General features: G+C 46.5%; 3 protein-coding genes across 3 annotated transcripts in view; 2 read left to right on the top strand and 1 right to left on the bottom strand.

Annotated features, from left to right (window-relative positions):
- The window catches only part of ELP1 (elongator acetyltransferase complex subunit 1), a 57,663-nt gene extending 54,415 nt beyond the window's left edge, over window positions 1–3,248 (top strand). Inside the window, exon 37 of the mRNA XM_049627616.1 lies at window positions 2,290–3,248. Coding sequence (XP_049483573.1) covers window positions 2,290–2,357 — 68 coding nt within the window. The 3' untranslated portion in view covers window positions 2,358–3,248. The remainder of the gene's footprint in view (window positions 1–2,289) is intronic.
- Window positions 3,249–8,043: 4,795 nt separating this feature from the next.
- ACTL7A (actin like 7A) lies at window positions 8,044–9,564 on the bottom strand. The gene has a single exon (XM_049627602.1). The coding sequence runs from the start codon at window positions 9,484–9,486 to the stop codon at window positions 8,164–8,166; it is 1,323 nt and encodes a 440-aa protein (XP_049483559.1). The 5' UTR covers window positions 9,487–9,564; the 3' UTR covers window positions 8,044–8,163.
- Window positions 9,565–14,872: 5,308 nt separating this feature from the next.
- Window positions 14,873–16,336, top strand: ACTL7B (actin like 7B). Its single transcript, XM_049627600.1, has one exon. The coding sequence runs from the start codon at window positions 14,986–14,988 to the stop codon at window positions 16,240–16,242; it is 1,257 nt and encodes a 418-aa protein (XP_049483557.1). The 5' UTR covers window positions 14,873–14,985; the 3' UTR covers window positions 16,243–16,336.
- Window positions 16,337–20,450: the final 4,114 nt, after the last annotated feature.

The following is a 20,450-nucleotide window of genomic DNA, read 5'->3' as shown; positions in this document are numbered from 1 at the left end:
CAGTCCCAAAGCATACACTTATTTCTGAGATGCTAAAAATTCATCTTAGACTTGAGGCAGCTTAGTAATTGTTCAGTTTATACTTTGTCCAATCCAGTTGTGATTTGTGCCCCACTGTCCTCATTCCTGGCCAGATGCTGACCTTCCAGTCAAGTCTAGTCAACTGCTTTCTTTAGAGTAGTTTGGTGGCTTTATCAAAGAGCACTCTCATTTTCCAGCTCAGCCTTAAAGACAGTAATATTCTCAGGCTCGTTATCTGAGTACATAAGTATTATCAACGTCCTTGTGGGTATTACAAGATAGTGTAGGGAAAGAGAGGGTCTCATAATCTAAAAATAGGCAGAGGAACTACTGACAAAATTAGTCCCATGCAAATATTCCTCAACTGCCCCTCCCCCAGCTAAGGGGAGTTTAAGCACACTCACACTTCCTGCTGCTGGGATCCAGGACTTGATGGGCATTGTCTCTTTTATGCTTACAATGTGTTATCATACAGATCAGTTACAAGTCTTACAAAAATGTAGAATTTCGTAAAATGGATTAAAATGTTATCAGAGAAGTGCTTGAATCTTCATAGCTGAATTGGGCTTATTAGTTGCAATTGATATAACAAAGTAAGTGTTCCAAATGAGAATGATTTGACAATCAAAAAATTAAGAAAAGTCTTGGAAAAATTGATAAAACTCTCAAAGTATTTTTGTAAAAATAACTCTTGTAGCTGTGAAATTCAAATGTGGAAAGGTAAAAGATGTCATGTCTTGTCCTTATACAGTTTGCCGAACAATTATGTTTTCCTGCCAGAAAGTCAATATTTGGTATTCTTAGTTCAGTATAGAAATCAAACGTAGTTGTGTCTAATTTTTTAATAAAATAGAGTATTTTGTAATGTTTTTATAAAAAAGATTGTCTCATTTAAAGCTTAATCAACTATCTCACATGGAATGATGGGCCTTGCTGATAATGAATTTCCAGTATCAGTCTCCTAAAATAAGGAAAACCTCCTATGGTATTTTTATTTGTATCGCTCTTTGGGGGAGTAGAAAACACTAGTTGTACATGAAATTATCAAACTGATGTGAATAGTCGTGAAAATCTGGATTGTACAGAAAATTATGTCAAAGAATATTAAAATTTGATAATTTCTAGTACATGTATTTATGTGTAATATGGCAATCATGTTTTTAAACACATTTTATTTTGAGCATTTCTCTCATGTTAAATGTTATTTTTTTTAAGTTGATTTATTTGGTGGGGGGTGGGGGGTGGGGGGAGTGGGAAGGAGGGGCAGCAAGAGAATCCCACGCAGACTCTGCACTCATGCAGGGCTTGAGCTCATGAACCGTGAGCTAAAACCAAGAGTCAGATACTTAACTGACTGAGCCACCCAGGTCCCCCTCGCGTTAAATATTCCTGAAAATAATTTTTAATGTCTGTGTGGCTCATATATACAGGTGTACTTTTTTTGGCACTTTATTACGAATAGTGCTGAGAAAGAACACCTTTATATGTACATATTTTCTCACATCTCTGCTACCTATAGATATCTCTTGCTACCACAAATCTAACTGAAAGAGGGCCTGGGTGGAGTGTGTGACTCTTGATCTCGGGGTTGTGGGTTCGACCCTCATGTTGAATGGAGAGATTGCTTAAAAAATAAAGTATTAAAAAAAGAAAGAGGGCCTGGGAGTTTTAGAGTTTGAGCTAACAGTCATAATTTTACCCCAACCATCTTTCCCTCTTCCATTTGCTTTTTTCTAAAAGTAAGGACATTTTTTTTTTTTTAAGTAAGGACATTTTTATTGATCAGTATGTTTGTAGAATTTTTTTGGTCATAAAATATTTTCTCTTGATTAACTTTATTTACCGAATAACATGCCACCACTTTTTTTTTTTTACTCTTATAATTGAGGTAAATTTTGTAGATAGAGGAATGTACAGATCTTAGGTATACAGTGTGATGAGATTTAATGATCATATACAGCCTTGTAACCACTACCACCACCCTCTCCCATTCAAAATCTAGAACATACTTCTACTTTGAATCACTCAGTGGACATTTTTTCTTATATCCTTCCACATGCCTGAAATGGAAATTCCTCTTCTTGGGGCAGGGCCTCTAGGCTGTGTTTCTTCTAACTGAAGGTTGCAAGGGTAACAGACATTAGCTCTGGTCTGATGTTTATCTTGTAGCTGCAAAGCCCAGTCGTCTACTTTTGAGCTAGAGTTCCTGCCTCAGCTCCCAGCAACAAGAGAGTGTGTCTGTCACAGTTTCCCTTTCCTTTCTTTTAGATGCTGAGCTTTTGATACCCCCAAAGATCAACAAAAGAACCCCGTGGAAACTGAGCCTTCTAGAGTGACTGACCCCAGTTAGGAGGACCCCAGAGAGACTGTTTTCCTTCCGCTTCTCATTCCTTGAGGCCTGGCTGTTGGGAACTGGGAAGAGTAAGACAATAACCTACCTTAGCATTGTAGAGAGCTGCTCTATACAGCAGACCTAAGCAGACACCAAGCAGTTCCATTTTATGTTATTTTGTGCCTAATTTAATCATTAGCAAAACTTTAAGCTTTAACCAATGTAGCATCAGTTTGTACAAATTACTGTTCTTTGGTTTAGTGCTGTGTGAGAGCATATTTTTGGTATTTATGGTAATCAAAAGATTGGCTCTCCTACCTAGCTACAAGTCTGATTCATTTTGGGACCTTAGACAAGTCACATAATTGATTTGTGCCTCAGTTAATTGGGAATAATGTTTCATGGCTTCTCCCTCAAAAGTGTGAGGAAAAGAAAATAATGTTTTTAAATTGTGTTATGTACCTGGAGGAGAGCATTATATATATACACAACGTGGCTGTTCTATCAACATGTAGTGACACTTAATCACTTAAATGACTTCTTCACCTTGAACTAAAGCAGAATATAAAGCTAAATATATCCTTTGAAATTCTCAGCGTTCCTATGCTGACAGCTGTTATCTTGTAATGTCTTACCAGGTTATGTGCTTCTAGTTGGTTACAACTGCATTGAGCTCCTGTCACTACAGTGGTTACGGGGACTCTCTTTACTGCCTGTGAATTTTCTGCTAGAGAGTTAGTAGTGTCAGAGCTGGAACAGATTAGAATTTCTGTAACAGTATCAGGCACATTTGGTATGGTGAGCAGTGTACACAGTTGTAAGTTACTCCTTTTTCTCCAAATAATTGCTACTTTTAACTAAAAGGTTTTTTCTGTCGGTGTCTAGGCCATTTCATTTATTTTTCTTTATGGTGCTTCACTCATCTCTGTCTTTTAGTTATTTTCTTTGGAAAAAGTGAGGATGTTTTCTTTTGGGTAAATCTAGAAAAAGCTCAGTTCATTTAGACAGCAGTTTTGTGGCTGATGTTTGGGTAAGGTTAAAATTTTCTTCCATGCTTTTAGTACCAGAACAAGACCTTCATGACTACACATGAACTGAGAATGCTGCCTTTGGTCCTCGGAATGTGGATATGCCCAGAATTGTAATGAAAGATGGTCCCTGAGTAGCATGATGTTGACTATAGAATCTAGGTGTGTTTGCTGGTGTAATTAAGCTTTCCTGTGTGTCTGAAAATTTTCACAAAGTAACATTAAAAAAAGATATCTCCTGCCTTGTAGAAATGTACTTTTTGACTTCTGCCCATAATGAATTTGCTATAATTGAGTGCTCCACACTGAAAGGCTGAAAGTGCTTTGTGACTACTCTTTGTCCTGGGTAAATGAACATAGTAACTTAGATGACATCTTAATACAATGTAGTGCTCTTGCTATGGATAATAGTGAAGCAATCCATGCCTGATGCATTGGAAATAGAAGTGCTTGGAAATAGAAGTGGATTGGTAATGGTCTGACATTTTATGGATGTTCAGTTCCCTTAAGATAATGTATTGAAGCAGCAAGAAAGAATTTGTGTGAATATAAGTTACTATCAATTGCTATTTCTTTCCTGTGAGCAAGATGGAATTTTGTTCATTTGGAGAAGCAGCAGGCTGGAGCAGACCTTCTGAATTGAAGGCAGAGTCCAGGAAGAATTTATGGGGAAAGTGCAGTGTATGGGAGGAGGAGAAACTCCTAGAAGTGATGAACACATGATTTGGGGGAAGGGTTCTGTCAGGGTTCTAGAAAAGAATATATAACTCTTCCCCCAAATTTGGACTCTGTCCCAAAACAAGTTCATGCTGCAATAAGCTAAAAAAACCTCAGTTACTTTGTTGGTTCCATTGATTAAGCTTTGCTTGGATGCTCTAGACATCAAGAGGCAATTTGCAGAGGACTGTCTCCTACAATCAAAGTCCATTTTAAATTTATACTTTAAAAAAACTGAGGCAGGGGGCACCTGGGTGGCTCAGTCGGTTGAGCGGCCGACTTTGGCTCAGGTCATGATCTCGAAGTCTGTGAGTTTGAGCCCCGCGTCGGGCTCTGTGCTGACAGCTCGGAGCCTGGAGCCTATTTTGGATTCTGTGTCTCCCTCTCTCTGACCCTCCCCCATTCATGCTCTGTCTCTCTCTGTCTCAAAAATAAATAAGCATTAAAAAAAAATTTTTTTTTAAAAACTGAGGCAGGAGGTAATATTTTCATTATGTGTTTATGAGTGTAGCTTAGTGTAGTTTCTTAGTACTGCTGCATATTTTTAAGTAAATTCATTTTCTGTACATGTCTACACATACATACATTCACACATATTTGTGTATGTACACACACATGCTCACCTTTTATTCATAGCCATCATTGAAGGTTTTTGTTTTGTTTTTTTAAATGAGTAAAACTGATGAGTCTTAGTAATTTAAGGTGATTATCAGTTGGGGAACAAAATCAGCTGTTTTTTTTGCCTCCTGTACCAGTCCATAAACTTCTGTGCTTCACTAGAAGTACCACCTGGACAAGCCCTTGGGAGTTTCTGGCTGTCCTTCCTTGTCTGTTGTATTTGTTAGTAACTGAGGTGAGGGGAACCTGAACATCTTAAGCTAGGTAACCATTAATCTCCCGAGATGCTGTAGACCAGTCAAAGCTAATACAGTGACATCTGGGGACACTGAAGACCTGCTCTTGATTTCTGTGTTTTCTATGCTCCCTGAGCCCTTGCCTGTGCCTCATGCCTACTCCACCATTAATCTTATTGGCTCTGAAGTCCCCCACATTTTAAGGCCAACAGATGTTCTTCTGGTATACAGGAAAGAACAAGGCCTTGGGTCCACCCATCTTAGTGCCCTTGGACAAAGACTTTTTTTTTAATATAATTTATTGTCAGATTGGCTAACATACAGTGTGTGTACAGTGTGCTTTTGGTTTTTGGAGTAGATTCCCATGGTTCATCGCTTACGTACAACTTCCAGTGCTCACCCCAACAAGTGCCCTCCTCAATGCCCATCACCCATTTTCCCCTGTCCCTACCCCAAAGATACTTAAGCTCACTGAATCTTGCTTTCCTCCAACCTTGTGTGCCCATTGGCACTATTGTGTACCTTAGCACTATTGACATTTTGGGTCATATCATTCTTCGTTGGAGGGAGCTATCCTGTGCATTATAGGATGTTTCACAATAACCCTGGCCTCTACCCACTAGATGCCGGCACTGTATACACCCCCACTCCTGTTCTGGTAACCAGACATATTTTTAGACATTGCCAAATGTCCCCTGGGGGTCAAAATTGCCTCCAGTTGAGAACCACTAGGCTAAGATGACTTTCATGTAGTTACCAAAACTATTCATAGCACTCTCTCTCTCATTTTTAATTAATTAATTAATTAATTATTATTATTATTTTATTTTATTTTTTGGTGAGGATGGCTTTCTTTCCTACAAGGGGAATTGTGTAAGGATCAAGTGAGAATTCATACTGTTTTGAAAAGATAAGTAGTTGTTCAGCTTTATATTGGTGTTTTTCCTTTTTTTGGTATTTGTTCATTTTTTTTTTTTTCAGGTTTATTTATTTTGAGAGAGAGCTTGCAGAATGAGAGGGGGAGGAGAACAGAGAGAACCCCAAGCAGGTGCCATGCTATCACTGTGGAGCCCAATGTAGGGTTCGATCTCACAAACCATGAGATCGTAACCTGAGCTGAAATCAAGAGTTGGGTGCTTAACTGACTGAGCCACCCAGGTGTCTCTGGAATGTTTCCATATTAAAGTGCAGCAGAACATTTAGGCCTACCATGGCCTGAAGATTCCCTCCAGAGCCACCTCCCATGCTTCCCCTTCATCAAGACTCACCTTTTTGGGGATCCTTGACTTGGGGATCATAGATACTTAAGGGATTTAAAGACATATTGGTTTTCTCTGTAATCCCATTTTATTTTCTAGATTTTAAAATATTATTCTGGGGCACCTGGGTGGCTCAGTCGGTTGGACATCTGACTCGATTTTGGCTTTGGTCCTTCATGATCTCACATGGAGCCTGCTGAAGATTCTCTCTTTCTCTGTCTCTCTCCCCCCTCCTCCTCTCTTCGTCTGCCCCTCCCCCACTTGCACGCAGACACTCTCTCTTTCAAAAAACAAACAAAAAAATATTCCTAGGTGGAGCCCATAGGTTTTACCACCCCTGCTGGAGGAATTAAACAGATTTCAATCTGCCCAGTAGTGTTCATGGAATGTTAAGAGTGGTTTGGGCAGAAACTGAGGTTAATAAGATCTTAAACTTCTCTCTCAAGTCAATGTACCCAACTTCTAGGTGATCCTTTGATACTTCAGGATAAGGTTTAGTCATCCTTGGTCAACTGTAGGAACTCCACATGCCCTTCTGTGTTGTCTTTCCTTCTCTACTCCAGCTTGCTGGTGCCAGTCAGCTGTGCCTGGATCAGGTCTTTCAAGGCAGATACTATGAAGATGGCTCTGTAGGGCTTTTCCCTGGGGATTGTAGAGATGTCGTACCTCTCCTGTGAGTGCTTGAATGTGTACTTTTGGGTGTACATATGACTAAGAAGCATGGTTAAGACTTTGGGGCTCCTGTGTAAGAGCTAGAAGTCTGCAAGGTAATTCTAGCTAGCTCTTGTGGTCATCTCCCAGAGGCCAAATTCTAGTATTTGAGTGTTTATCTCTGTTTTGTACATCAGTTGTGTGAAGTAGGCATTTGAATTCAATATTATAGGTAAGTAGACTCAGATCAGAGTTAGGTGGTAGTGAAATCAGTTTTAAATCACAGAGTTCAAAGCCCATTTCCTTCTATTTGATGCTGCTCCCTGCCAGTGTTCAGATGCTGAGGTTTAGACAGGGCAGAGAATGTATTGGGGACTATTCTAAAAAATCTGTGTTCCATTTACAAACTGACCCCACAGGACCACCACAGAACGTGCCTGGGCCCTGGAAGGGCTTCTCTGGTTCTGAGGGCTGTGCGTTCCTTCTGGCTCCTCAGTTGTGTTAGAATGACCAGCATAGGGAAGGTTCCTATAAACCCATACCCTTAGCCCCAGAACTGGCAGCCTCTATCCTCGCCCATCCCAGATTCTAACTGTATATCCTACAGGTTGATGAGGAATCCCATCTAGTAGGAGATGAACAGCTGAATAGCTATCCCCTTCAGACACACACACATATCTTGCTCATAATATGCCAGGTTTCAGCAAGCAGCCACCATGGTGGCTTGATAAGAACTGGTATTGAGGCATGACTCACGGTCAGAACTAGAAGTACAGTTAGTGCAGGGATCAGACACCCTCATCAGCTCTTTACAAGCCTCCACGAAGCATGATATGTATTCTGCTGCTCTATGGGAAGTTGAGCCATTATAGCATACTTCCTATTGGGGTTTACCAAAAGAACTGTTCTTACATGCCCTAACATACTGTCTCCTCTCTCTTCATCACATGCCCCTCCTGAGCAGATTTAACAATGAGATAGCTCCTAAAAGGGAATACACAAAAGGGACAGAATAATGTTAGAGCTAGTTGTCTGTCAGGAATGTTTAAGCAGGCAGCACGTAATACATGTCTTTGTTGTGTCACCACCCCTCCCACTCTTGTGTGACAAAAGTATATTTTAAGGTCCATGCTGCGTATTGTGAAGTTGTTCTTTCTAAGTCAGGAAATAGAGAAACACTGTGGAGGGAACACGAGGATTGTTTAATACTACGGGAGCAAACATGCGGGCTCAGCTCTCTGTGTGTATGGCGGGCACTCACTCAGCAAAGCGGATGCATGGCAACCATGCTTTATCAGAGTTCAGAAGCACCTTCTGTACAGGAAGAAAGGCCCGTGTTCCTGGTACTCAAAGCGGTGGACCCACAGCGGTTGGAAGCCCTGAAGCGATGCCAGGATGGAGCCGCCCGTCCATACTGCAGTGTCTCTTTCGGGCAACACATTTACCTGGGGGCTGTCATTGGGACACATGCTGCTCAGCTCCTTCTGCAGCCGGTTAGGGAATCCACTGAGCATAGTGCTCCCCCCGCAGAGCAGGATGTTCCCCATGAGATCGCGTTTGAGGGCAATGTCACACTTGTTAAGGCAAGACACTGTCTGGGTGTGAAGCCCCAGCTGCATGGACTTGATCAGAGAAGGCTTAAAGAACATCTCTGAGCAGAGGAACCTTTCCTGGCACAGCTGTATCTCCTTCCCATCAGGCAGTATGTACTGGATTGTATGCTCAGTTGCAGGGATTTTCTTCTCTTCGATGGGGTCCAGGGCCACAAAGCAGCATTTCTTCTTAATGTCCTCCACAATGCCTGTCTGGTCCTCGGTGAAGCGTTTCCCCGAGTTATTCATCAGGCCCATCAAGTAGGCCGTCAGGTCAGAGCCCGCATAGTCCAGCCGTCCGGTGATGCTGGGCAAGGGATAACCTTCATAGATGGGGACCACGTAGGACACGCCGTGGCCAACTTCCACCACTAGGCCTGAGGTCCTTCCATAGGAGTACATGGACAGGCGGGATTGGTAGGCGATGTGCATTGCAGGAGTGTTGAAGGTTTCAAACAGCATTTCAGCGTACTTCTCCCTGTTGGTGTGTGGGCTCAGGGGTGGGTCTGAAACCAAGACCGCATGCTCCTCTGGGGCGATCTTCATCTCTTGATGGAAGAGATATTCCCAGATATCTTGCACGGAATCCCAGTCCACGATGATGCCATGTCGCAGAGGATTAAGTAGCTTGAGACGAACCTCTGGATTGATGAGCTCCCGCCCCACGAATGTCTCCTTGCGATTGTCCCCAGTTTTAGCCGTCTCCATGTAGGGCTTCCCCACTGTTGTGGAGATGTTATGGGTGGGCTTTGGCAGCCCGGCAAAGCCACATTTGCAGTAGCCAGTGCCGAGGTCCACAACCACTGCTTTGGTCACCTCTGCCTTGGGTTTGTCCTTAACCGTTCTTGAGTTAGTAGGTTCTTCTGGCTCTGAACAGTTACAGCGGACCCACACTGCCCGCTTTGCCGGGCCATCCTTTAAGGAGGCAGTCTGGAGGATGTGTGTCTGTGGGGAGACCTGTTCACCTGCTCTCTTGGCAGGCCCGTCCCCGATGACTGCTGCCTGTGGAGCCCACATGCTATCAAGAGCCATTTGCTCTCAGAAAGTTCCTCAATCCCACAGGCTTCAAGGCCTGAAAGGCTTATATCAGATGGCAACTTGAGAATTTCCCAGCGATGACATCACTGATTATGACATAATCTGGTGACTTGGGTTTTCTAGATGCCGGGAACCTGTGTCCCATGTTGGGGTGGACTTGTTTCAGAGGTGACTTACCTTTTTCTAGATTTTGTAATAAACCTGATTTAGCCAACCAGTTATTTATTGATCACTTGCAATGGGCAAGGCAGCTGGGAATAAAAGGCAGCCGTGGAGAAAAAAAACAATCTCTGCCCTTGTAGAGTTTACGTTCTAGTCACTGGGGGTTGGGAAGAGATAGACAATAGCCAAAACAAAGAGATGACAGAAAATGTTAAGGGCAAAAAGAGAAAAAGCAGAGAAAGAGATTGGGGAAGGTGGCTGTGTTAACGTGCCTGGGCAGAGGTCCCTGAGAGGGTGATACTTGAATGAAGACCTGAGGAGGTGAGGGACGCTGGGTGCCACGTGTACATCCTGCATATCGGGAGCAGCAGGTGCAGATGATGGGGGTGCAGCTGTGACTGATGAGTGAGAGAAGGGGTCAGCAAACTAGGGCCTGCCTGTTTTGGTAAATAAACTTTTATTTAAACACATGCTCATTTACATCTTGTCTATGGCTGCTTTTGTGTTACCACCACAGAATTGGACTCATTGCCACAAAGACTGCATGGCCCACAAAAGTGCAAATTTTTACTATCAGGCCCATATAGAAAAAGTTTGCTGGCCCCTGAGTTAAAGGATCCCCAGACCCACGTGGCCGAGTGGGGAGAGCAAGGAAAACTATGAGGGGGGAGGAGGGGCGGGAAGGGTGAGCAGCCCACATCCATCCTCTTGGGCCATGACTAGGACTTTGGTTCTGACTCTGCGTGAGATCAGAAAGCACTAGGGAGTTTTGAGCACTGTGGACACTACCCAGTTTATTTAGCAGGACTAATTGCTGCTCTGGTGACTGAGCACTTCTGTCTCCCTTGTTTCTCAGGACAGCCTGCAGAAGAATAATTTTTAGGCCCATATCTGTGCACATACTCCATGCAGGTTGGCAGCGAGATTGGACCGTGCAGAATTGCACTGATGAGAACACTGAGGCTCTAGGGTGTGGAGCTCACCCATGGATGTCCATCCAGCAGTGGCCAAGCTCTCCCAACTCTGACTACTTCCCAGGGGTGTGGTGTGGACACACCTTGACGAGACCCACAATGTGTCTCTGAAGCTGCATGGCCACCATCTCATGTGCCATCTCTGAAGCTGGGCATATTGGTGCTGACACCGGTCACTGAGAAAGCATCCCGAACCCAGCTTTTTGTTATGTAGTCCCATACTTTTCATAAAAGAGCAGTCATTACAATGGTGGGCCTACTTTTTAAGGAGGTTGCTGGGGGTGCTGTTGGCTCCCTGAGGGGTGTGAGAGAAGAAAAGGACCAAGTCCAGTCTTGTGACTGCTGATCACAGCAGTCTTGTGGAGCAGTCAAGGTGTCCTCTCAAAGACAAAGTCTCAACTTCTTGGTTCGGTGGGTAGAGGATGAGATGGTGTTGAATTTCGGGATAGGAAAGTGCTTTTCTGTACACCTGGCTGCCTGAAAAGTTGTTTACTTGCCTCTGCTGTTCAGTAGGGATTTGCATGGCCAACTTGGATTGTTTGACATCATATCAAAAGAATGTGTGATAACCAAAGGCATATTTAATTTAGAATGACCTGTTTTTCCTTTGCAACCCTCCTCTTGAATTCTGACAGATCTGCAGCTGCATAGCATTTAAAAAAATTTTTTTTTCTTAAGGTTTATTCATTGTTCAGAGACAGAACATAAGTGGGGAAGGCTCAGAGAGGGAGACACAGAATCCGAAGCAGGCTCCAGGCTTTAAGCTGTCAGCACAGAGCCCAGCGCGGGGCTCGAACTCACCAGCCATGAGATCATGACCTGAGCTGAAGTCAGATGCTCAACCAACTGAGCCACCCCGGCGCCCCTGCTTAGCACGTTTTTATTGCCCTGGATTTCTCTAAGAGCATGTGCTTACAGTTTTCTATGGCCACTGTAACAAATTACCACAAATTTAGTGGCTTAAAACACAAATTTATTATCTACAGTTCTGGAGATGAGAAGTCCACAATCAGTCTCAGCTAAAATCGCGCCATCAGTATGGCCACATTCCTTCCCAAGGTCCTAGGCAGTAATTGTTTCCCTGCTTTTTCCAGCTCCTAGAGGCCACCTACATTCCTTGGCCTGTAACCCCTTCAACTTCAAGGCCTCTCTGACTTCTTCTGTTGTCACATCTTCTGGGACCTGACCCTCCTTTCTGCCTCTTAGGAAAATCCTTGTGATTGCTTTCTGCCCAGTCAGATGATGTAGGGTAATCTATCTCAAACTCCTTAACTCACATCTGCAAAGTCCCTTTTACCATGAAAGCTAACATTCACAGATTCCAGGGATTAAGATATGGACATCTTTTGGGAGCCATTATTCACCCTGTTACCTGACCTTTCTTCCTACTTCACTGAGAGACTATAGCCTGACAGGCTGTTTCACACACCCCTCCCCCACTGCCCATGCTCGCCCCTTCTTAGCTCCTTCTTTCACTAGGGGTGGGAGAGGTGCTGTGCTGGCTTAAAGCCAGTTGTCCCATCTCGGGGCGCCTGGGTGGCTCAGTCGGTTAAGCGTCCGACTTCAGCTCAGGTCACGATCTCGCGGTCCGTGAGTTCGAGCCCCGCATCAGGCTCTGGGCTGATGGCTCAGAGCCTGGAGCCTGCTTCCGATTCTGTGTCTCCTTCTCTCTCTGCCCCTCCCCCGTTCATGCTCTGTCTCTCTCTGTCTCAAAAATAAATAAATGTTAAAAAAAAAAAATTAAAAAAAAAAAAAAAAAAGCCAGTTGTCCCATCTTGTTTGTAAAGCCCAAGAGCACAGGGACTCTCAGGGTCCACACCACATCCTTCAGGCTAAAGTTGCTGGACATTTTTTACTCCTTTTATTTCACTTCTCAGGATTTTGCATGCTTGAATGCTCTTTCGTAAGTGAAATCCTTTTCCCTTAGCTTCTATGTACCCCGCCCCCCTCTCTCTTGTGTTCCTTCTCTTGGGGTCAGGACACAGTTAATGATATTGATGATGGGAGAATATGGAGACTGTTGGCACACTGCACCCAAAACCTACAGTCCGTGGCATGCACAAGCCCCCATACTTGTCACTAGCCATCTAAGGTACTTGTGGGCTCCCTGGGGTCTCTGGTGAGGTCCCTCAAGGTTAGAGGCACCCTGTATTGCTCAAACTATCTTGGGCCACATTTTCTCACCTACTTTTGCTCCTCTAGCCCAAGGCTAGAAAACCATGAGGTAACCCTTCTTGAAAGCAACCTGAGGCTCTCCTGTAGTGGAAAAGGAAAACTGGGAAGATGAGACCAAGAAACACATTTTTCCCCAAGCTGGTATGCTTGCTCTGGTTTTTGGGATTCCGCACACCCTTAATATTTAAAAGAAATGTGAACTAGGCCCCTGTAATTTTAACAGCTACAGAAGGGAAGAAAGAACCTAGTAAAGAAAATGCCAAAGCACAGTGTTTCTTATGAATTACCTGGAGGAGTTTGTTTTTGTTTTTGTTTTTTGAGGGAAGAGAGTTTGGGGTGGAGGGTCCTATGGAAATCTAATGAATTCGTCTGTTGTGGATGACAGACACTGTGGATCTTTTGCTTTGGCACAGGTGAGGGATTCATCCCTCTCCCTCACTCCCCACATCTAGTTTAATTATCTGACATAAATGCAGTGTTTGGGGTTAAAAATGTCACAGGAGTAATGAGAGAAGGCCTCAAATGCTAGAATAAGAGCTTGGGTTGAAGTGAGGATAGTTGGGGAACCAACCAAGTAGATGAGATTCTACCTTCTAAACTTCTGTAGAACCTGTTCCTCCTTCTCTTCCACACTGTCACAGCCTGGCTTAGATCACCTTCAAGTCTTACAAGAATATCTTCAGTGGTGTTTCAGGTCTCAGAGTCTTGCCCCTCTCTACATTACAGCTAAACACAAGTCTTTTTCAAATTTTCCAGAAGTCTGATCTGACCACCCGCTGCTTAAAGTCTTCATTGGTTCCCCATTGGTCCTCCATTTATTTTTTAAATTTATTTATTTAAATTCAAGTGAATCAACTTACAGTGTAGTATTGGTTTCAGGAGTAGAACTCATCCCAACACGTGCCCTCCTTAATGTCAGTCACCCATTTAGCCCATCCCTCCCCCACCTCCCCTCCAGCAACCCTTAGTTTGTTCTCTGTGTTTATGAGTCTATTATGGTTTGCTTCACTCTCTGTTTTTATCTTAGTTTTCCTTCCCTTCCCCTATGTTCATGTTTTGTTTCTCAAATTCCACATATGAGTAAAATCATGTGTTATTTGTCTTTCTCTGGTTGACTGATTTAGCTTAGCATACTCTCCTCCATTTACCCCAAACTCTTACTCCCAGCATTTGAGGCCCAACCTAGTTGGCTCCATGACCTCTCTGGCCCCATCTGTTTTTCCAGACACTTAACTATTAAGTGGAACCTTCCCACCATGTCCTCCCACATCACCCCAAGCCTTTGCTCAGGCTGTGCTCTCTGCTTGGGATGCCTGTCCCTCCTCCTAGCTACTTGACAAATACCCACATACCCATTAGCGGTCGACTTAGCATCACTTCTCTGGAGAACCTGCTACTCCCTTCCTTCAGTAACCACTCCTTCCTCGTATACTTTTGTTCTCCCAATAGACTTCCACTTGCAAACCTCTCTGTCCATTCTGTCCCACCTAGACTGGACACTGCTGTAGCCAGGGTTCTGTCATCTGTCGCCGGCAGGCTGCACTGGGCTGGACCTGCCACAAGCCCCAATAAATGTTGAATGAAGGGACCAAAGTACTGTTGAGACCCTTATACTCTTTAAGACCTGGTGAACTAGAGTTGAGTGAACTTGAGAGAAAATACACACTTTTGAAGAGCTATTTGCTCTTGGGCAAATCATTTAAATTCTGAGCCTTCATTTCCTCAGCTCTGCCCTGCCTCAGGATTCTGTGTAGTAACATATGTGAGGTACCGGATACTGTGCCTGGCTTACTGTAGGGGCTCAAATACTTATCACCCTCCAAGCCAGGAAGCAGAGGAGGAAGAGGTGTTCAGTCAGTGGGCAGGGCATTAGGGACGTAAGGCAGGGCATTAGGGACGTAAGGGGAAGGCACAGAAGCCTAAGACCCCAGTGTGCTTGGATTTCTACAACTGCTGGCTGCCTGCTCTGTCTTAGAGACAAGCTGAGTTAGGTAGATGGTGGTGGGGGTGACAGATCAAGGGCCTGCCAAGGCCAAGCCCTCCCCGGGCTGCCAGAATGGATCAGCCCTCAGTGACATCACAATCCTCAGGGGTTACCAAGGCACTGCTGGAGGCGGACCCTCTTATTTCTCCCCACGGAGCTCTAGGATGTGGATGTGAGAAAGGTGAGCAAAGAAGGCAGATGGCGACGAGGAGCAGCCCCGGCCCCATGCCCGTGGTGGGCACGGCTCAGGGTGATCCTGGAGAGGCAGGAACACAGCCGGGTCCTGATGCTGGCATCCAGGAGACTGGGTCAGCCACTCAGCTGAAGTTGAAGCCCAAGAAAGTGCGCAAGATCAAGGCACTCATCGTTGACCTGGGCTCGCAGTACTGTAAGTGTGGCTACGCGGGGGAGCCGAGGCCCACCTACTTCATCTCCTCCACTGTGGGCAAGCGCTACTCCGAGGCCGCCGATGCTGGCGACACCCGCAAGGACACCTACGTGGGCCACGAGCTGCTCAACATGGAGGCGCCCCTGAAGCTGATGAACCCGCTCAAGTATGGCATCGTGGTGGACTGGGACTGCGTACAGAGCATCTGGGAGTACGTCTTCCACACGGCCATGAAGATCCCCCCCGAAGAGCATGCCGTGCTGGTCTCTGACCCCCCGCTCAGCCCCAGCAGCAACCGGGAGAAGTATGCGGAGCTCATGTTCGAGACCTTTGGCATCCCTGCCATGCACGTGACGTCCCAGTCACTGCTGTCCATCTACTCGTACGGCAAGACCTCAGGCCTGGTCGTGGAGAGTGGGCACGGCGTCTCGCACGTGGTGCCCATCTCGGAAGGAGACGTGCTTCCGGGCCTGACGGGCCGTGCCGACTATGCCGGGAGCGACCTCACCAACTACCTGTTGCAGCTGCTCAACGAGGCCGGCCACAAGTTCACGGACGACCACCTGCACATCATCGAGCACATCAAGAAGAAGTGCTGCTACTCGGCACTCGTGCCTGAGCAAGAGCTCGGCCTGGGCCTGGAGGAGGTGCGCGTGGACTACGAGCTCCCCGACGGCCAGCTCATCACCATCGGCCAAGAACGCTTCCAGTGCGCCGAGATGCTCTTTAAGCCCACCCTGGTGGGCAGCAACCAGCCGGGCCTCCCTGCGCTCACCGCCGCCTGCCTGGACCACTGCCAGGAGGCGGGCTTCAAGGAGGAGATGGCCGCCAACGTGCTGCTGTGTGGTGGCTGCACCATGTTGGAAGGCTTCCCCGAGCGCTTCCAGAGGGAGCTGAGCCTCCTCTGCCCCGGGGACAGCCCTGCAGTGGCCGCTGCTCCTGAGAGGAAGACCTCCGTGTGGACTGGCGGCTCCATCCTGGCCTCCCTGCAGGCCTTCCAGCAGCTGTGGGTCAGCAAGGAAGAGTTTGAGGAGCGGGGCGGGGCGGCCATCTACAGCAAGTGCTGAGCGGCGGTGCCCTGGTAGGCGAGGCCTGGCGGTCAGATGGCCTCCGGCCACTCTATACACATTTACAGAATTTCACATAAAACTTTATCGTGCACTGGTTCTTGTGTGGTCTGGATTTCTTGCTCTAGTCTGACAGCAGGTGGTGGGGATTTGGGCTTAGAAATCTCAGCACCTTTGGCTCTGCTGGGTCAAGAGTAGCAGGTGGGCAGTGGGGCAGGGGGCTGTGCCTCACTGACCCATCCCCCTGAACCCCCAGCATGAAGGCGACATCGTCTCAGAGCCCAGTGTGTTCCCTTAGCTCCTTGGAGCTCAAAACACAGCTCAGCGACATACTGCTTGTTTGTCTGTGGGCCAAGAGGCAAACAAAGGCTCATATTAAGGGACTAGCTTGGGACCCGTTGTCCGGTGGGGGTGGGAGGCTTAGCCAGGTGTCCTGTTTCTGGCCCTGATGGTCACATCTTCCTACTGCTGCACACAGCTTCATCCTTGCTTGATCTCCCAGGCTCACTCTCTAACCCCTCACTGCCTCCCCTTTTCAGGGGCGTAGACCATGGGCATGTATCTTCTGATTGTGAGGGGCCATTTCCCTACCAACCCCAGCCAAAACTGAAGCTACTTTTGCACTCACAGAGCAAAGCCACTGAATCTAGAAAAACCAGAAAGCCCTTTAGAAATCATGTGATTCTCTCCCTGCTGTAGACATGGGGAAACAGGACCAGGAGGGAGGTGCCTGTGTCAATGGTTGAGCCCAAGTTTTCTGACCTAGGTTATGATTGTTTCCAGAAGGGCAAACATCATTGCTTTAGGGTGGGCTGCTATAACAAAATATCATAGACCAGGTGGCTTGTAAACAATAGAAGTTTATTTCTGGACGCTCTAAGTCCAAGATTGGGGTGCCAGCATGGCTATGTTCTGGAGAAAGCCCTCTTCAGGGTTGCAGACTGCCCACATCTTGCTGTGTTCTCATATGGTGGAAGGGATTAGGGAAATCTCTGAGGCCTTTTATAAAGGCACTGATCCCATTCATGATGGCTGCCCTCAGACCTAGTCACTTCCCAAAGGCCCACCTCATACTGTTAATCTTGGGCATTAAGTTTCCAACATGAATTGGCCAAGGGGGATGGTGGGGGGCGGGGAGTCTAGAGCAATGGTTCTTCATGGTTAGCAACCATTAAGCACTTACCAAGCACCTACTGTGGATGGAGCCCAGAGCTGGAGACGGAATGACCAGAATGTGGCCCTTCCCTTGGGATTGCACACAGCCAGTGGGAGATTGGGTGGTCACCCATGTTGGTAGGGAGATGAGGCCTGAGCTCAGTGTTTCTGGGGTGGGAAGGTGGAGGTGGTGTATTGGAAAGCTGTAAATGAAGAAGGGCTAGGTGGGGTGACCACTTGGCTTCAAGACTGAGGGTGAGTGTTGTGAGATTTCAGTTGAGGGATGAATGTCCAGCTACAAGAGGGTGGCTCCTGCCTATTTCCCTGCCCCCTTCTGCTGTCTGTGGGCTCGGACACTGGTGAGCTGTGTAATCTGATGGGCTACTTAATTTTCCCTGAGCCGCCTCTTACCTTAGACAGAGTCCTGATTTGGGGTGGTCCATGAGACTGTGTCTGTCCTGGGCCTGTGCTGGAGGCTGTGGACTGGTGAAAGAACCAGATATGGTCTTTCTTACCCAATGCCTTGCCATTTAGTCCTTCCCCATTGCCCAGAATTGGGTTTCTAGCCTGGGGTTTGAGTCCCCTTGGGACTGGCAGGCCTGGGTGCTGTGCAGGCACTTGGGCTCTTCCTGTAGAGAGAGATGCAGACTGGGGGCCAGTAGGTTGATGATGCCAGTAGGCACATTTTGTTTGGCAGGCACAGTGTATGTGTGTTTTCCTGAATGCGAATTCTTTCAGTGGGGCTCACATTCTTCAGGTCGCCCAAGTCTCTACCACCCTGATCTCTTCATGCATACCTGCTGCTGCGACATCTTTTGCTTAATTAGCCAGCATTCATTTCTATCGCTTGCACCCAAAATACCTTTGACAAATACTAATCCTAAAATCCTGATGAGATTGGACAAGGAAACAGGAAAGTGACGTGCCCCAAGTCACAGGCAGAAAGCTAGCACTGAACGGCAACCCTCTTGCACATTTGATCTTGAAGACGTCCAGACACCACGCCTGTGTCTAGCCCCTGACCCCCATCAGCTCCTTGCTCCCCACACCCTCAGCAACTTCCGTCTCCAGTTATAGCTTCGCTGCCCTTGCTGCCTGGTTATCTCCTCCAAAGTCATCCCTGTGTGCCAGAGGCTGTACAAACACTAATCACTTAATACTTGACATGAATTTGTTCAAGCCAGTCACAGACACAACATTTAATTTTGGTGGAAAAATATGGATCAGTGACTTCCTGCCTAAAATGGCCAACCAAACGTGTGTTTATTTCCTCTCCCTCGTAAGACTGCGTGACAGTGGAAGAATACAGATGTAGAATCCCACTGCAGATGAGGATGGTAGAGACACTGCAGGAGGCCAGAGATGTCTGCCTGATTCTAGAAGGAGGAAAGCGGATGCAGGGCAGGAAGGTTGCAGTCTGAAGCTTGCAAGAGGCTCCCAGTAGGGGAAGGTGACTTTCCTGTCCTGCAGAACAAGTAGGGTTTGGGGACTTGGAAATGCCAAGTAGGGGAGATCTAAAAGTGAAGTTTGTGGGACACAATGGGATAGGGGAGGGGATGAGAACTGATGGTCTCTGAGAGCACAGTCCCCCTCCCTCTCCCTGCAGGTAGAGGGGTGAGCAGAATGGTCAGCCTCTAAGTGTGACGTTCACAGGCAAAACACTGAAGAGCTCTTTCTGTGAGGGCAGTGCTGGTACAGAGAGGAGGAGTGTGGGTGAAGAGCAGGTCATGAACTTGGCCTGCATCCCCTTGTTCCTCCCCCAGAGCACAAGCCACACTTCGTGGAATCAACAGTTGATGCCTTCAGTTCCGCCTCAGTCCTATCCCACAACTTCCAGTTTCTGCATGGGCATCACACGTGGCCCCAGGCTGACTCCCTCTCCAGAGCCAAGGGACTAAGCCAGTCACAGAGCCACCATCTGCCTGGCTGCAACGGTGGGCCAGGAGCGAGCACGTGACCTCAGTGTGCTGGAGCTGAGGCACAGGCCTTTCACTGGGAAGGTTGACATGGGATTGGTATGGCCTAGAACTGCTGTGGCAACGTTTCTTACCAAGAAGCCAACTTGAAGCTGACCCATCAGGGAGCATGGAACTCGGGTAGCTGGTGCCCTGATGGTAAGTGACATCAGAATGAAACAGAGCCTAGAGCTCCCTCTACTGTCAGACGGTGTTTCCAGGAGCGGATGCATTCAGCCTCCTGGTGACTTATCAGTGTGTGTGTATCGGCCACTTGCAACTGGGAACATTCCGCCTGTTTCCTTCTGAATAGTGAGTGGTGTTCCTCCAGGGCAGTTTGTGTGGAGGAGGGGCTGGGATTAGAGAGGGCTCTTATAATTGAAATTTTAAGACCAACACTTCATTTATTTACCAACAAAAAGGCTACTACACGGGAAGAATTTTTATCAAGATTTTAGAGAGTGTCAGGAAACAGTAAGGCTGAAGCGCAGAAACCTAAGAGTGTCTACTGGCCATTGTGCTGTATTCTCTGGTTTAGATGTTTGTCCCCGAGGTTGAAGTTGGAGCTCCTCAAGGGCAGGAAGTTTGACTTCCTCATCTTTGTTTTCTGCAAGCCTAGTGCAGAGCACAGCACAGGGTGGGTGCTTAGTACATGCCTACCGAAATGACTTACTCTCGGTCTGGGAGGTAGAAGTTACAAGTATTTTCCCCATTTTACAGAAGAGGACACTGTGGCCTGGTGAGGCTAAAAATTGTGCCCCAGTTCAGCTGCCTGATAAATCAGTCTTGTGCTAAATCAAAGTCTTGTGATTCCAAAATGCCTCTTTGCCTTCGTCTCCTACCTTCCTGCAAATTACCAATTTCTTTAACCACGAAAAAAGATTGACATAAAAATCGTTTTCAAGTAACGATCAACACATATGATATAATTTCATACTCAACTTGAGGTATAAAAGTTAAGAATGCCTGAGGTTGCCAGAGACATAAATAAGCAAGTATTAGAGTGACATCATGTAGTGAAATGCTACTATTTAGATGTGGCAAGTGGCCTGTCCTCGTCACTGCCTGTCTGGGCAGCCTGATCTCTTTTCCCCTAGT

The sequence above is a fragment of the Panthera uncia genome, chromosome D4 (genome assembly GCF_023721935.1).
Source record: "Panthera uncia isolate 11264 chromosome D4, Puncia_PCG_1.0, whole genome shotgun sequence".
Classification (NCBI taxonomy): Eukaryota; Metazoa; Chordata; class Mammalia; order Carnivora; family Felidae; genus Panthera; species Panthera uncia.
This window is presented reverse-complemented; position numbering and strand designations above follow the sequence as displayed.